The following is an 18,470-nucleotide window of genomic DNA, read 5'->3' on the forward strand; positions in this document are numbered from 1 at the left end:
GGGAAGGCTTTCAGTCTCTCACCATTGAGTACTATGCTGGCTGTGGGTTTTTCATATATGCTCTTTATCATGTTGAGGAAGTTTCCTTCAATTCCTACCTTTTGAAGTGTTTTTATCAAAAACGGATGTTGGATTTTGTCAAATGCTTTTTCAGCATCTATTGAGATGATCAATTGATTTTTCCCTTTCGAGTTTTTAATGTGTTGTAATACATTGATTGTTTTTCTTATGTTGAACCATCCTTGCATGCCTGGAATGAACCCCACTTGGTCATGGTGTATGATTTTTTTAATGTGTCTTTGGATTCGATTTGCAAGTATTTTGTTGAGGATTTTTGCATCTATATTCATTAGGGAGATTGGCCGGTAGTTTTCCTTTTTTGTAGCATCTTTGCCTGGTTTTGGTATTAGATTGATGTTAGCTTCATAAAATGAATTAGGTAGTGTTCCATTTTTTTCAATGTTTTGAAAGAGTTTGAGTAAGATTGGTGTCAGTTCTTTCTGGAAAGTTTGGTAGAATTCCCCTGTGAAGCCATCTGGCCCTGGGCATTTATTTGTGGGAAGATTTTTGATGACTGATTGGATCTCTTTGCTTGTGATGGGTTGGTTGAGGTCTTCTATTTCTTCTCTGGTCAGTCTAGGTTGTTCATATGTTTCCAGGAAATTGTCCATTTCTTCTACATTGTCCAGTTTGTTGCCATACAGTTGTTCATAATATCCTCTTATAATTTTTTTAATTTCTTCAGGATCTGCAGTTATGTCACCTTTTTCATTCATTATTTTGTTTATATGGGTCTTCTCTCTTTTTGATTTTGTCAGTCTAGCTAGGGGCTTGTCAATCTTGTTGATCTTCTCAAAGAACCAACTTTTGGTGATATTTATCCTTTCTATTGTTTTTTTGTTCTCTATGTCATTTATTTCTGCTTTAATCCTTGTTATTTCTTTTCTTGTACTTGGTTTAGGATTGGTTTGCTGTTCATTTTCTAGCTTCTTCAGTTGATCCATTAGTTCTTTGATTTTGGCTCTTTCTTCCTTTTTAATATATGCGTTTAGTGCTATAAATTTCCCCCTTAGCACTGCTTTTGCTGCATCCCATAGGTTTTGGTATGTTGTGTTCTCATTTTCATTCGTCTCTATATATTTAGCAATTTCTCTTGCTATTTCTTCTTTAACCCACTGATTGTTTAGGAGTGTGTTGTTTAACCTCCAGGTATTTGTGAATTTTCTAAGTCTCTGATGGTTATTGACTTCTAATTGTATTCCATTGTGGTCAGAGAATGTGCTTTGAATAATTTCAATCTTTTTAAATTTATTGAGGCTTGTTTTATGTCCCAGCATATGATCTATTCTGGAGAAAGTTCCGTGAGCACTAGAAAAGTATGTGTATCCTGGTGATTTGGGATGTAATGTCCTGTAGATGTCTGTTAAATCTAATTCATTTATCAGATTGTTTAGGTTTTCAATTTCCTTATTGGTCTTCTGTCTGGTTGATCTATCTATAGGAGAGAGTGATGTGTTGAAGTCTCCCACAATTATTGTGGAAACATCAATTGCTTCCTTTAGTTTTGCCAATGTTTCTCTCATGTATTTTGTGGCACCTTGATTGGGTGCATAGACATTTATGATTGTTATTTCTTCTTGCTGAATTGCCCCTTTTATTAGTATGTAGTGGCCTTCTTTGTCTCTCAAAACATCCCTGCATTTGAAGTCTATTTTATCTGAGATTAATATTGCTACACCTGCTTTCTTTTGGCTGTAGCTTGCATGAAATATTTTTTTCCATCCTTTCACTTTCAGTTTCTTTGTGTCCCTGTGTCTAAGATGAGTCTCTTGTATGCAACATATTGATGGTTCATTTTTTTTGATCCATTCTGCGAATCTATATCTTTTAATTGGGGAGTTTAATCCATTTACATTCAACGTTAAAACCGTGAAGGCATTTCTTGAATCGGCCATCTTATCCTTTGGATTATGTTTGCCATATTTTTCCCTCTCTCTATTAATATCCTTTATTGTACCTATACCGAATCTCTTTAGTACTGAACCTTTCTCCAAGTCTCTCTGTCCTGTCTTTGTTTCTCTGTCTGTAGGGCTCCCTTTAGTATCTCCAGTAGGGCAGGTCTCTTGTTAGCAAATTCTCTCAGCATTTCTTTGTCTGTGAAAAATTTAAGCTCTCCCTCAAATTTGAAGGAGAGCTTTGCTGGATAAAGTATTCTTGGCTGGAAATTCCTCTCACTCAGAATTTTAAATATATCGTGCCACTGCCTTCTCGCCTCCATGGTGGCTGCTGAGTAGTCACTACTTAGTCTTATGCTGTTTCCTTTGTATGTGGTGAATTGCTTTTCTCTTGCTGCTTTCAGAACTTGCTCCTTCTCTTCTATGTTTGACAGTGTGATCAGTATATGTCTCGGAGTGGGTTTTTTTGGATTTATTCTATTTGGAGTTCGCTGAGCATTTATGATTTGTGTATTTATGTTGTTTAGAAGATTTGGGAAGTTTTCCCCAACAATTTCTTTGAATACTCTTCCTAGACCTTTACCCTTTTCTTCCCCTTCTGGGACACCAATGAGTCTTATATTCGGACGTTTCATATTATCTATCATATCCCTGAGGTCCATTTCGAGTTTTTCAATTTTTTTCCCCATTCTTTCTTTTATGTTTTCATTTTCCATTCTGTCATCTTCCAGGTCACTGATTCGTTGTTCAACTTCCTCTAGTCTTGTACTATGAGTGTCCAGAATCTTTTTAATTTGGTCAACAGTTTCTTTAATTTCCATAAGATCATCCATTTTTTTATTTAGTCTTGCAATGTCTTCTTTATGCTCTTCTAGGGTCTTCTTGATTTCCTTCATATCCCGTACTAGGGTCTCATTGTTCATCTTTAGTTCTTTGAGTAGCTGCTCTAGGTGTGTCTCTTCTGGTCTTTTGATTTGGGTGCTTGGGCTTGGGTTATCCATATCGTCTGGTTTTTTCATATGCTTTATAATTTTCTGTTGTTTTTGGCCTCGTGGCATTTGCTGACCTTGATAGGGTTCTTTTAGGGTTTGTAGACCAGTTGAAGTCCTTATCTCTAATTTATCAGATCTACAGCTTCGTGGAGTACACTTTCTCTAACTAACCAGCAGGTGGCGTCCACGAGCCACCTGTTCTCCACAAGCCAGATCTCCCCTGCTTAGCCTTTTTGGTGAGTGGGGGAGTGAGTCTTGTGGGGCCCAATTGGTGTCCCAAGCTTGCGTGTGTAGTTGGTGTTGCCTGCCCTGTATGTGGGGCGTGTTTCTGGGCAGTCGGGGAGGGGAGGTGGCCCTAACAATCAAATCTCCCTGATGATCCTAGAGTTTTAAAGCTACTGCAATAGTCTAATCCTTCAGTTCAGTCCTGCCACAGTTTGTCTCTGCCACTGACCCACAAGTCTTTGGTATTGGCGTATGGCTCCTGAGACTTGCAAGTGGGCCCCTCTTCCAGGCTGTGCACCCCGGGTCCTCTGTTGAGGGATGACTGTGCTATGTCGCAGGTGAGTGCCGTCCCCCCAGGGCAGTTCTGGGCTGCTGGGCTGTGTTGGGAGGCTCCCAGTCTGCTCAAATGATGGCTGAATGGGGCTCTGTTAATTCACACTGCTCCCCCTTCCCAGCTCTGGGACATTCAGCTGAGGTTGCAGGGAAGGCTAATGTCCACGCCCAGTTTTGTGGTGTGTGCCTGTTATTTGAAGCACTTCCGTCACACTGGGTTGTCTGGGGCAGCTCTGGGCTATGGGGCTGGCGATGGGCAGGAGTGTTTCCTGTCCACGAGGATGGTGGCTGTGAGCGGACACCCCCCTTTTCTTGGGAAGTTGTGTTGTGTAGTGAATTTTCTCAGCCACTGGATTATTGCCTTTTGTCTCAGAGCTCTCTTAGTTCTGCTCTTGACTTGACGTGCCCAAATTTCAATTCTTTGAAGCTTTCTGTATTGAGCTTCTTAGAGTAATTGTTTTAGAAAAAGCAAAAAGGATTTAAAAAAAAAAAAAAAAAAAAAAAAAAAAAAGGCCCTCCTCAGAGATCTAATGGGTTATTGAAATGCTAATAGACAAAGCAACCAGGGCCATTAAGGAAAAGTGCCCAGGGCAGAGAGATCAGCCTTGCTTCGGGATTTGCATATGCGCCTCAAGGCCTGATCTCCGCCCTTCCCCTTTCTGTGTTCACCAGAACTCCAAAAATCCTCTGCTTTTATTTTGGAGTTTTTCGTGTTGTTTTTTTTCTATGCCTGTCTCCTCTCTGCTGGGCTGGCTGCTCTCAGAGTCTCTGGTGTCTGGCCTCAGTCTATCTATGGTTGGAGTTTGAATCAGTAGAATGAGTTTCCGGTAAGAGCAGCCACTGCAATTCTCCCTTCTCCTTCCTGGAGCTGACAGCCCCTCCTCCCCCGGGACTGAGCCTGGCAGGGAGGGGCGCGGGTCCCCTGGCCGCAAAAACTTACAGATTTCGCTGATCTCAGCAGTTCCACGTTTTCATGAGTGTTGTATGAAGTATGCCCAAAGACAGATTGCTCTGTGGTGTCCAGTCCACGCAGTTCCTGGCTTTTTACCTACTTTCCTGGAGGAGTAACTAAAACATACAGCTCACCAGTCTGCCATCTTGCCCCGCCTCCACCATTGTATTTTTGTTACTATTAATTTAAGGGCAGACCGGCCAAGCAAAGTGTATTCTTTCTTGTCTTTGACCCAAGTTTTCATGTTTGTAGGATGCATGTTGATTATAGATTTGTTAATCCCCCTTTCAAAAGACTTGTATTAATTTTTAGGGTGCTCACTTCATCCAGTTATGCTGCCAAAGAAATATTCCTCTGCTGTTCCTTCAAAACGTTACTGGTAAGAAAATAGCTTAACCAGTTTGGTTGCATTTATTCTAGAGCTGTTCTGTCTAGCAAGGTTCATGTACTAGACAGCTCAATATAGATAGAACAGTTTCATCAGAGCAGAAAGTTTATCAAACATGCTATTCTAGAATCTCTTTAAGAATTAGCACTCTCCTTCATGAATGTTAAATATTTTGAGGGGTTTATCCATTTTTACTAAGTGAAGCAATTTCTGACCTAGATACATCACAGACATTCAAGTGGCCTCCCTTTATTCCTACACATACATGTGCACACGCACACCCAGAAAACAACGGAGCCATTCTCTGCTAGTAACACCATCTCCTTACTGCCAGTGTGTTGTCTGACCATTGTCTTTTACCCAATCCTTCGTTCTCTCTAAGGGATTTCAGGCACATACTGTGGTATTCTCTTTTCATTGTTTTTAATTGTGCAGTTAATTTTACCTGAAGCAACATCTTTTTAAAATTCTCATATGCATGTTTTATATTGTCTCTTTTTACTCTGTTGGCAAGGGAGAAATTCCCACCCCAGAGTTACAGAGATGGTTGAACACATAACACCTAACACCGGACAGATGAGATCGACAGCAGTTTATCAGTTACATGTACTCACAGCTCAAGGCAAGAGGATGCCACATACCATGCAGGGCTGCACAGGGGTTGCTCTCAGGAACAGAGGGAACAACCAGGGGCTGTGGGAGGCAGGCTTTGTAGTGGGAAAAGGGAGGATGTAATTTTTTTTTTTAATAATTCTGCAGATGGCAGGGATCTGAAACCCACTACTCAAGAAAAAGCAAGGTCTGCACCTGGTCCTCTTGATAAAGAGGGTTGTTTGGCTAGGGGAACTCCATCTGCTGGAGCAGTGGGGCAGAAAACTTGCAGTTAGGCCAGTGGAAGCCCTCTTCATCCTACGGTACATGGATGAAATGCTTTCACTGGAACCAGATTGAGTAGGGGGACAAACAAAGCCTGTCTTCGTGTCTGTAAGGAGGGAGTAGTCCAAGGTCTGGGGATCATAATGAAGCCACAGATCTGTTTCACCAGAGCTGAGGGGCTTGAAGAATAGACAGATCCCATTATGCTAATGAAATTTTTTCTACTTTGCTGTTGAGCCACTGGCCAAGGACTCCTACCATCTCTATAAAACATTAATCTTTATTTCATCAAAGTTTTAAAGCAGCACTTCAGAAGGAGCAGTACATATTTTTCAACTAGGTCATTGGACACTGAAGCCTCTCAGTTTGGCTTGCACATAGTATGTTTTCTTTAATTCACTATGTCACAGTCTTTCATCATCAAGCTGCTGTTTTGAGAAAATTTCTTGAAGATAATTTGCATCATTGTATTGTTCAAAGATTTCTGTGTGCATCCAGATGAACTGCCTTAAGAAAATTTAAAGTGTTTAGAAAAAATTCTGTTTTGCCTTTTAAGGCAAACTTTTTGGAGGTATTTTTCTTATATAAATTTTTAGTTAGGGTAGAGTCTGTAGTAAAATCAGTTTAAGACAAGATGTATTTGCAAATAAATGCCTTGGTGGATTTGACTACCGCACATTAATCCCATCACCCAGAGGTTTGTTTCTGTTCTCTCCCTTAGGATTTATGGTGGGTAGAGACTATGAAGCTGAAGGAATTGCCAAGGACGGTGCCAAGATGGTGACTGCAGTAGCCTGTGCCAATGTGCCTAAGATAACCGTCATCATTGGGGGATCATATGGGGCTGGAAACTATGGGATGTGTGGCAGAGCATACAGGTGGGTAGTATCATGATTTTATCTGGAAGAACATCTTCTAAGTTTAATTATAAATGATTAGTTTATTTTGGGTTTATTTAAAGTATAAAATGAAATTCACATACCTGATCAATTATACCATAATTGATATTACTAGGAGGGGTGAAATTAAATTTAATACTAAAGATTCTATTTGGAAAAATCCACAATGGGAAACACTTTGAAATGGATCATAATGAAAATGAAAACACTATATGTCAAAACTTTTGTGATGCAACTAAAGACTGACTTTGAGAACGGTTTTTATCCTTAAATATTTTACTGGCAGAAGAAAGGCTGAAAATCAGTTAGCCAAGCATCCATGTCAAGAAGTTAGAAAAAGAATACCATATTAAACACAAGGGAAATTGAAAAGGCATAATAAACAGCAGGCATAATATAGAAGAGACAGTAAAGCTAAAAGTTGGCTTGTTTGAAAAGGCTAATAAAATTGGTAATCTCCTCTAAGTCTGAAAAATAAAGGCACATATCATCACTTTTATACCCAGTAAATTGGGTGAAATGGATAAATACAATTTATCAAAACAGATATAAGAAAAAATTAAAAATCTGAATAGTTTTATAAATATTAAAGAAATTACAACTATAAAAGTCTTCCTACTAAGAAAACTCCAGGCCAAGATGGCTTCACCAGTAAATTTTACCAAACTTTTAAGGAAGAAATAGCACCAATCTTACAGAAACATCTGTAAGATGAGAAAGAAGAGAAAGAAAGAACATTTCCCACTTTGTTGTATGAAGCCAGCATAACCTCAATTATAGACATTACAGGAAAGGAAAATTGCAGGGTAATTTCATTCATGAGAATGGATGCACAAAGTGTTAGCAAACTGAATCCAGCAATATATAAAAAGGTTAATCCATGATGACTAAGTTGGGCTTATTTTAGGGTTGCAAGATTGATTCAGTATTTAAGAATCAATCAGTATAATTCAGCACGATAACTGAACAAAGGAGAAAAAATATACAATCATTGCAAAAAATGCAAAGTATTTGGTAATATTAAAAAAAACACCACCACGGACCTCTTAGCAAACTAGGAATAGAAGGGAACTTCTTTAATATGATATTGGGGTACTTGCAAAAAACTTGGAGCAAATGTCAGGAAGGGTTCCATACTTGATGGTGGCGATATACCTCGTGGTAATTCACTGAACTCTGCATTTATGGTTTTGTGTACTTTTTGAGTACTTTTTTCTTCATGTGTATTATACTTTAGTTAAAACAGTTTAAGAACATTCTACTGATGCATTTGTCATGGGCATTATTATTTTTTAAAATGTTAGATGATTTCAGTGTCCACATTTTGAAGAATGGTAGTTTGGGGACAGTTGTGATTGAAGAAATTGAGACAGAGGTAAAGTGACTTGTAGACTTGGGAGTGGGAACTCAGTTCCTTTGATCTGGACTCCAGTAACTTCTCTGCATCCTTCCCTTCTCCTTTTTATTCTCCCTCTGGCTTACTGTAATTCAGACACACTAACCTTGCCATTTTACACACATGCTAGGCATGCTCCTATCTCCATGCCTTTATACTCACTGTTGCCTCTGCTGGGATTGTTCCACCCACGTAGCTGCATGACTGGCTCCTTCCACTTCTTGGTGATGTGGCTTTACCCCGGCATTTTTCTCTCTAGAATTGCAAACTCCCCTTGCCCTGCATTCCCTATCCCGTTCTCTGCTTTATTTTTCTTCACCTGACATACCAAATGTTTTACTTGTCTCCTTCTAGTTTGTCTTCCCTCTAGAACATAAGCTCCATGAGGTCAGGGTTTTTGTCCTATCTTGTTCACTGTGTATCCCAAGTATATAAAACAGAGCCTGGCATACCGTCAACACTCAATAAGTGTCTTATTGAACGAATGAATCTGTTTTATCAATTCAGTACTGCCCTTATGCCACGGTTAACTTTGACTTTTTGATAATCTTGCCTTCTGTGTGTTGACTAAGTGGTTCAAATGTCATTTGTTGAAAAGAAAGACTGTCACTCAAGACTACATTTGTAATCTTGTCCGGATGGAATGTCGAGATGAACTTTAGAGAGCTTGCTCATGTACACTCTTATTCACCCTCTAAAAGTATAAAATCTTGTTGAAAATGGAACAAGAAAAGCTTTCTTTGTGTGTACAAGTGATCTAAAAATAAAAGTAAGAGGCTTGTTTATAGGTTTTCTGAAATGAATCAAAGTATATTTATTGCAAATTAAAATGAGATCCTTATTTTTGCTTATCCGATTGGCAAAGGTGGAAGATCTCAGGCTTACTCCCACACTATTACCAGTTGTGTAGAGCAATTTGTCATTTTCTGTTAGGAAAGCATGCCTGCAAATATCTAGAGAGATAAGTACAAGAAAGTTTACTGCAGCATTATTTTAGAAGCAAAAAGTTAGGAAGATCTGTAGATGGGGAATAAACAAGCTATCATACAGCCATTCAGTGCAATACTGTTTTGCCATTCAAAAGAATGAAGCAGATTTCTTTAAGCTGACGTGGAAAGGTTTCCAAGATATTCTAGATATGCTAAGTGAAAACTCAAGTTGGAGAACAGAATTATTGTAAGATCTTTTTTTTTTATGATGATAAATAATAATAGTAATATTGTACTGGTGAGTTTCTAGAAAGAAAAGGAAGACAGATATTATCAACCTGTCAGAAGGATTGAGAATCAGTGATTGAGATTTGGGGGACTTTGTCTTTTTTCTGCTTTATGTAAGGTTTGGAGATTGTATTACATTGTAGTTACAAAGTTTATAAAGGTATGTATATATATTTAAAGTATATTAGGTAAGCTGCTCAGTTGGAATCATTTACAGGAGTGGTTGTCAACAGTCACTGCACATCAGAACCACCTGGAGAACTTAAAAATCATATTCCTGCTTATACCCCCACCCTTGGAGATGGGTCTGGGGTAGGTTCCAGGCATTGGTTGTTTTTTTTTATTGGTATTTTTTTAAGCTTCCCAGATACTTGTGCAGTGCAAGTAGAATTAAGAACCACTGATTTAAAGGGAAAATATGCTTTTCTGTCAATCAGCAACCACTGTTTTACATTGAATTAATTTGATCATCCTTTCTTCCCCCCCATCCCCCCCCAGTCCAAGATTTCTCTACATGTGGCCAAATGCTCGTATCTCGGTGATGGGAGGAGAACAGGCTGCCAATGTGTTAGCAACAGTAGCAAGGGACCAAAAAGCACGGGAGGGAAAACAGGTAAATGCCATTTCTGATCAATCTCTGAGTTTGGGTTTTGCCAGTGAACTCCCCGGAGACAAGGGGCAGAAAGCCCAGAATCACTCTGTGTTCATGGGCAGGACTCTAACCCACAGGGCTCATCTTTATTGAAGAAGGATGCTGACCTGGAAGTTGTTTCAGTAGATTAGGCTTATTCACGTTTTCTGTGTCTCTCTTCTAAAAGTCATTTTACCTTCTTTGCGGTATTTACAATTTTTTTGAGATTTCCAGGAAAACTATTAAAAACTGTGCTTGTGCATGCCTGAGGCATAAAGATTTTTGAGTCTTAGTCATTTGTAATTAGTGAGATTTAAATATGCCTGATTTATTTTCTTAATTTTATGACCTAAGTAGCAAAATTTTATTTTACTTTTAAGTTGTTGTTAAGGATACCTTGAGTGGGAAGACTCTAGTCATCTAATGAGAATTGAATAACATAATTATGCTGTGAAAGTATAAATGAAGAAAAGTAGAAAGGTCAGCGGAAGTTTGATGAAAGGCAAATCAGCAAGTTGCTGTTTTCCAAATAGATTCTTTTGTTTGTGTGTCTGTTAGATTCTCTTTAATTTTTACAGTAGTTTTTTTTTTTCTTTTTTTGAGAACTTGTGAGTTTACAGAACAATCATGCATAAAATACAGGTTCCCATATACCATCCTATTATTAACACCTTCCATTTAGTGTGGAATATTTGTTACAATTGATGAAAGCACATTTTTATAATTTTAATATTTACTGTAGTCCAGGATTTAAGTTAGGGTTCACTGCATAGTACAATTTCATGGATTTTTTTTTCCAATTTTTACTGTTACCATATATACAACCTAACATTTCCCCTTTTAACCACATTCAGATATGTGTTTCTGTGCTGTTAATTATGTTCACAGTGTTGTGCTACCATCAGCACCATCCATTACCAAAACATTTCCAGCATTCCAAATAAGAACCCTGTAATTTTAAGCCTCAAATTCCCATTCCCTCTTCCCACTTGTATTAGTATTACGATTATAACCTTGTATTAGTTTTTACGATTATAACTTTTAACTCTTCTGTATAAGTGACAAGTCTTGAATGGTCAGTTCATATTCCAGAAATAAAACAGAGGTGGCCCAGCCTTCTCAGGGATCATCTGGTCAACCACCTAGTTTGCAAATGTGGGAAAAAAATACAAAGCCAGAGGATGGTTACTGCCTTCCCTGAGTGCATCCACCCATGCAGCTGTAGCTCATACGTAACTCATACTTGAGTTGAGGTGTCCAATTCACTTTAGTACCAACTAGTATCAAAGCAAAAGGAAAGTTCTGTGGGCGATAGTGAGGGTGGAGGAATATGGGGTGAGTGGTTTAGGGCAGTGAAGGTGTGAGGGGTGGCTTATGAAATCCCACTTGATATTTTGAACATGTCTTAAACTCTATGAAGCCTAGCATGGTGATCTCTTATTAAATAATTGTTCTTTGATTAATTTGATATACATATGTATGAGAAGAAAGTACAGGTCATTAATGCTTCTCCAATTTTTAAAAAAAGTTTTATTGTGATAACATATGTAACACAAAATTTCCCATTTAAACCACTTTCCCTCCAAATTCTTGACCTGTAAAATGATATTAAAGTATTTTCAAAGAAGAAGATGTGATTTATTTGAAATAAGTCATTTGATTTTGGTATGAAAATTATCTTTGAAAATATTTTTCAGGTTTAAAATAAGTTCTCATGAAGATTTTTACATCTGAATTAATTATCACTTGGTCTTGATAATACTGATGAGCTAGGAATTAAATTTTTAATTAGGGAAAAAAAAACAGCTATCTGGGAAATTTACTGATGAGGTTATTCAAGGTGTGGATGATGGTTTTCTCCTGTAAGCTTTAATTAAAAAAATAATTAACCGTTTTGAATAAAAATTTCATATTTCTCCACCACCTTAAACAGAATCTGCTGAATGTAAACTAGACCTTTTGTTATAGTGTATAATCCACATCCATTATTGTACCCTGCTGTAATAGTGATACCTGATACCCTTATAATTTTTTAAAATTGTGGTAAAATATATGTAACAACATTTCCTATTTTAACCATTTTGAAGTATACATTTCAGTGGTATTAATTATATTCACAATGTTATGCTACCATCATCACTCTATACTAATTGAGCAAAAATTCCCCTTTCCCCTCCCCCCTGGCCCAAGGTAACCACTAATGTACTTTCTGTCACTGTGAGTTTGCTTATTCTAGATGTTTCATATAAGTGGAATTATACAGTATTTGCCCTCTTGTGTCTGGCTTATTCAGTTCAACATAATGTTTCAGGTTTCATCCATGTAGCCTGTATCGGCATATTATTCCCTTTTGGTGGCTTAATAATATTTCATTGTATGTACATACCATGCTTTATCTGTTTATCTTTTGATGGACACTTGGGTTGTTTCCACCTTTTGGCTATTGTGAGTAATGCTGCTATGAACAATGGTGTATAGATATAAGTTAAAGTTCCTGTTTTGAATTATTTTGGGTATATATCTAGAAATGGAACTGCTGGATCATATGGTAATTCTATGTTTAACTTTTTGAGGAACCACTACGGTGTTTTCCACAACAGTTGCACCATTTTACATCCCCACCAACAATGTACAAGGGTTCCAGTTTTTCTACATCTTCACCAACTATTGTTATTAAAAACAACTTCTGTTTTTAAATAATAGCCATGGTACTCTTGTTTTTATTTATATTAAATGGTGTCAGGGTGTTATCTGTCATAGGAAGATGTAATGGTGCCCAAATTTACTCATGTCTCAGGTGAGGTAATGTATGTTAAAGCATCACTTGTAATCTATACAGCTCTGTATACATGTTAGTCGTAATGAATTGTTGTCCCTTTAATCTTGAAGTTATCTCAGCAGGATCAGTTGTTTCTCTGAAGCCAACTTACACTTGATCCCTTTTCTTTCAGTTCTCCAGTGCAGATGAAGCAGCTTTAAAAGAGCCCATCATTAAGAGGTTTGAAGAGGAAGGAAACCCTTACTATTCCAGTGCCAGGTGGGAGCCAGTGAACAACTCCCTCATAGGCGCAGCTTGGCAGGGCAGCAGCTGTATATGGATTTGAGCAGTCAGGGATGGTCCAGCCTTTGTGGGAACCAAAAAATGATGTTTGGACACACATCATTTGTCTCTTTATAATGGGAATGCCTGCTGCTGAAACACCGCAGGGGCGCTGCAGCCAGGAGTGGGCGAGTTGTCAAGCTCTGGATCTTGGGCCATGCTAGGAGCTGGGATGTTGTAATCCTGGTTCCATCACTCTAGGAGTTAGTTCTGGAATGTGGATTCCTGTCATGCCCCCTCTCTAATAATTTTGTTTTTACTCCAATTTAAACATGAGATTGGGTGAACACTTTTTGGCACTTTTTAACAAGTGGGCTCGTACATACAGAGGACAGCCAGAGTCCTCGTGTCAGCACCAAGTAATTCCCCTATGTGCATTGTAGCTGTGGGTTCCATTTGTTTCTTATAGCACCTAATGAGGTAATAAGTTATCACCACCTTTCCCAGCTGGAGACTTGCTGTCCTATTTTCAGACTTTTTTTCAACAACTGTAATGTTGCATTCTGAAGAATAATCTTAAGTTTCATGTCTTCTTTTCATCCCTTGGGAAGATGGAAAACAGAAAATAACCATTTATGTCTTTTTTAAAATTAGGCTGCGCTGTGATTTATGCCATTTACTTGTGAAGGCAACCTAGAGGGAAGAAGAAAAAAATCAGAAGTTAGAATCCATTTCAGTCATTTGAGTTCATCCTTGTGGCAGGCCTGCTCTTAACACTGGGGTTACAGAAACCAAAATAACTGTTTTCAAGAGTGTAACTGGATTCAGAATAATACCATTTGAGGTTTTAAAAAAGTCTGTTTCTTTCCTTGATAATTATATATCTTTATGACCAAATTTACAGACATTTTTTTGTTGTTGCAGTGGGTCATCACTTATTTTCATTAAGAATAAAATATTTTTTAAGTCTTTGATTTGAGAAATAAACATGTTCCTCTTTTTACCATCATGTAAACAGACTTATATAGTAGTCAGTAGAAACAAGAGAAATATAAAACTGTGTATAAGAGGTTTAAGATAAAATATATATATATTGCAAGCTCATTTTTTTTCCACATAGAATTTTGACAGAAATTCACAAGGACAGTTGAAATATTAAACTTTGAAATATAGCATATTTTGTGTGAGCCATTAATTTGTTTTTCAGCCCTGGCTGAGACAAGATATCTCTTGCAGAAGATTGAATCCTTTATTATTTTCATATTAACATATTTTAAATGGATTACACACAAGGCAGGAAAGCAAATGATCCAGTTAGACTTACCTCTGGAAGTAACTGTTAAAACACAGAAATGTTTTTCTGTTAATTTGTAGATGCTTAACTCTTTGAATGAACAGGAGATGGCGTGGAGACAACAGCTTTCTTTCAAAGATGAAAGATTTCAAGCTGGCTTATGGCACCTTTCTTGGGTTTGCTAAATCTCAGCTTAATACAGTTCCCTGGCCTGTTTAGGCTTAAACATGGGTATATCAGACTTTTCAGAGTTCTGGCATCATCTGCTACTGTAACCTCCTTAGGTTTTCTTAATCCTTACATGTTACATATGCAGCATGCCCGTTTTCTTCTGTTTTTAGAACCAAACTTTAGTCAGATGTTTGATTAAAACCTCTTACCTGGAGCAGTCTTTTTAATGAACATCCTTAGCCAGCCCCTTCATTACGGTGTTGAATCGTCTTGGGCTACAGAAAGGAATGTAATCAATTGACATGGGTTACAAATTACAAGGGTGGCTTTTTTAATTGGGTATTGATACTTCAGAGTCCCTGTTTTAAATGTTTTATGAGCAAAAATTTGATTCATGATCTGTGGTAAGTATGGTTTAATGATTGATGCTATGTCCAGATACTGAAGGCAGTTTATTTAAAGAAAGGAAAACTGCCACCTACTAATATTCCTTTAAAAAACAATATTTCTTGTTCATTTTTCTTCATAAATTTGAAATAGTGACAGGCAAACTAAAATTTCTACTTAAAAGTTTCTTCTGAAAGCAAAGTTATATTTTTATATTGTAGCAAATAAACAACTACACTTGAAGGTATTTTCTTTATTAATAAAATATACTCAAGGTTATTCAGTAATTACGTACATTTTTATGAGTTTGGGGGAATTTTTGGAGGCACACCCACTCCACTGGAGACTTTGGTATGAGATTATTACTGGGTATATGTGGTTCTCCATATTCACAAGACAAATACACCAACGTGATTTGTACATTTGTGTGGGCAGGAGGGGGACAGGAAAGTTTTTTCTGAAATGAATAAAAAGATTTTTAAACCAGGGTTATTTTGAGATTTCTTGTGGTGAGTAGTTCCTAAGCCTTAAGCGTGATACCACATTCTTAGGTGACTTGGGACTAAAGTCATGTCATTTTTCTTTCCACCTTTCCTCCCTCTGAACATGTTTTCTATTGTGAGATTGCAGTTCCGAGATTCTAATCAGTGGATTATACTCCCTGAAGAAAAACATTGTCGGTATTTTGGGGGACAGAGTATATAAATGGTAGTTTGGTGGTGAATTCCTAATAAATCACTTTTTGTTCTTTTATCAGGCTGTGGGATGACGGGATTATTGACCCAGCAGACACCAGACTGGTCCTGGGACTCAGTATTAGTGCCGCCCTCAATGCACCAATCCAGAGGACTGACTTTGGCACCTTTAGGATGTAACTGGAGGATAATGCGTTTTCCACTGGACATGTGCTGAACATTAGCGCATTGGTGGCCTTAGCATTTTAGACTCTTTAAACACATGACTGTTACAGTAAAATTGCTTTCTTAACACAGTGCATTGCACTTTTCTACCTTAAAATATCAGTGAGGATACTGATTTGATGAACGCCAATTCATTTTAAATTTTCTTAGAGGAATTTTTCTGTGGCCTAGTTTTACCACCCTTAAAAGGAAGAGAATAACTTACAGTAATCTTTTCTAACTCACAAGTAGTATGAAAAATTTTGTCATCCATAAATTTGAATTATTGAGATTATTAATATAAAGTTGTATTTCCACTGAAATGATTGCTGATTATGCATGATGATATGTTAACACACTTATTTTAAAAAATCATCTGTTACTTTTCCCTCCAGCCACTATCCTGTCTCCTTCCCATAACAGATGTCTCACTGTGTGTACTCTGGGCTGTATTTCCTATCTCATTCTCTCCTCACCCTACCCCTTTCTGGCTTCCACTGTCCAACAGCCCTGTCCGATGTGCGCTGGCTTCCATTTTGCTGAAACCAGTGGATTCTTTCCCATCGTTAACTGATTTAACTCTCTGCAGCATTTTAATCAAACACTTCTTCCTTGAAATGCTGTCCTTAGCTTCCATGACATAACACTCCAGGTTTTTACCAACCTCTTGGCATTCTTTTTCTATTTCCTTTATAGGCCCCTGTTCTTCTACTGATTCTTTTCCTTCCCTTTCATGTACTTTGTTCTGATTTTTCATTAGTAATACATGAATACATTGTTTTAAAAAGTATAAACAATACATAAATATCTCCTCATTCTTAAATGTGTTCATTTCTCCTGGTTTGATTTATTCTCATGGGCCTATTTTAGCCCCTCTCTGGCTTCAGTTGGCATCTAAATATGGATGATTGACAGTTCTTAACATAGTTCTCCCCTGAGCTCCAGACCTGCTTATCTAACAGAGCTGTTGGATTTCTACACTGGTTGTCTGACAGGAGCCTCAGACTTGTCATCAAGATGTGTTGATTTTGCCTCCTGACTATCTGGAATTCCCCTTTTTATTTTTGTCTTTTATTACCACAGACCTCTGAAGTGGTCTCCCTGCCTCCACTCTTACTTAGCCCAATCTGTTCATCACTTTAGTTAAAATGGCCATTCGAAAGTGATCTGGTCATGCTCCTCCCTTACTTAAAACCCTTCAGAGGTTTCCTGTAAGAAGAAGTACCAAGCCCTAATTCCCTCCATTGTCTTGATTGTCACTTCTTCAGTCTCATCTCCTTGATTCCTCTTGCACACACAGGGCCATAGCCATTTTAGACATATTCTGGTTCCTTGAACCAAGTCCTTCCCGCCTTACGGTCTACGAAGTTCCCTCTACCTGAACTGTTCTACTCTCTTTCCTTCCTCTCTCCTCTTTCCTTCCTCTCTCCTTTCTGCTTAAGCATTTGGTTCTCTCAATTTGAGTCCTACTTCCTCAGGGATGTCTCTATGACTTCCCTGGACTGGGTTAGGTACCCTGCTTTATGCTCTTATAAAGCACCATCCATTTTCTTTGTCACTAACTCATCACGTTATCATAAACATTTCTTTAGTCTCACCCTTCTGCAAGAATGTAAGCTCTTTGAGGGCAAGAATCCTCCTGTTTACTGTGTATCTCCAATGAGTGGCACTCTGTAAGTACTCAAATGTTTGTTGAATGAATGAAAAAAACCCATATTGTAATTGATATAGTCAGTTCATGTCATTTTAAAAATAGGTAATTGATTATATAATGTAATACAACCGTCATACTTTTTTGTAATAAAATTAATATGTCAACCATTTGTGTGGTATTCATTTAGGCTCTATTTGTGAATCAGGAAGCCAGCTTAGTTTTGGTGGGATATGCTGATAAGATGATCACAATTCAGAGGTTGCATTTTCAGAAGGAACACATTAAATATTTAAAATAGCAATTTATATTAAATTTTCAATTCAAATGCATAGCCACATTAGAAAACAAAATGATTTTCTTTATCAAGACTAGAAGATATTTGTTTTAGTTTGCAAGAGCTGATGAATGCAATATACCAGAAATTGGCTTTTACAATGGGGATTTATTAATTTACAAGCTTACAGTTCTTAAGCCATGGAAATATCTAAATCAAAGTATTGACAGGACAATACCTTCTTCCTGAAGAAAGGCTGCTGGTGATCTGGGACTCCTCTATCACATGGGAAGGCACATGACAGTGTCTGCTGGTCCTTTTCTCCTGGGTTTCATTGCTTTCAGCAGCTTCTGGCTGCTCCATCTGTGGCTTTCCGCTTTCTGTGTGTCCTTGCTCAGCTTTTCTTTTCTTCTCTGAATTTCATCTTTTATAAAGGACTCCAGTAAGAGGATTAAGATCCACGTGGGGCATACATCAACTGAAATAACCTAATTAAAAGGTCCCACCCACAATAGGTCTACCCACAGGAATGGATTAGCTTTAAGAACATGATGTTTTCTGGGGTACATACATACAGCTTCAACCCATCCAAAGGAATACTGTGTAGGAGTTCATCAATAAACAAAGGATTCATGGATATTTTGGTAGCATGTTTGCCTTTCTCTATGAGGAATATCACATCATCACTAAAAACACATTTAAATTAATTATTTTGCATATTTTACCCAGTAATAAACATAATTGTTTTACCAAATTAGGAAGTTTTTTTTTTTAGCATTTTGATTATCATAAATTGAATTTCAGCCAGGATAATATGAGTAACCTGGAATTTTAAGAACTATACACCTAATTAGTCTATAAATTTGCCCCTTTGGGTACTTAAAAGA

At 37.6% G+C, this 18,470-nt stretch overlaps 1 protein-coding gene across 1 annotated transcript in view; it reads left to right on the forward strand.

Annotated features, from left to right (window-relative positions):
• Positions 1-17,476, forward strand: part of MCCC2 (methylcrotonoyl-CoA carboxylase 2) — an 82,684-nt gene extending 65,208 nt beyond the window's left edge. Inside the window, 5 exon segments of the mRNA XM_037801646.1 lie at positions 4,770-4,836; positions 6,443-6,599; positions 9,732-9,846; positions 12,816-12,901; positions 15,514-17,476. Of these exon segments, the coding sequence (XP_037657574.1) occupies positions 4,770-4,836; positions 6,443-6,599; positions 9,732-9,846; positions 12,816-12,901; positions 15,514-15,631 (543 nt within the window). The 3' untranslated portion in view covers positions 15,632-17,476.
• Positions 17,477-18,470: the final 994 nt, after the last annotated feature.

The sequence above is a fragment of the Choloepus didactylus genome, chromosome 13 (assembly GCF_015220235.1).
Source record: "Choloepus didactylus isolate mChoDid1 chromosome 13, mChoDid1.pri, whole genome shotgun sequence".
In the NCBI taxonomy this organism is placed as follows: Eukaryota; Metazoa; Chordata; class Mammalia; order Pilosa; family Megalonychidae; genus Choloepus; species Choloepus didactylus.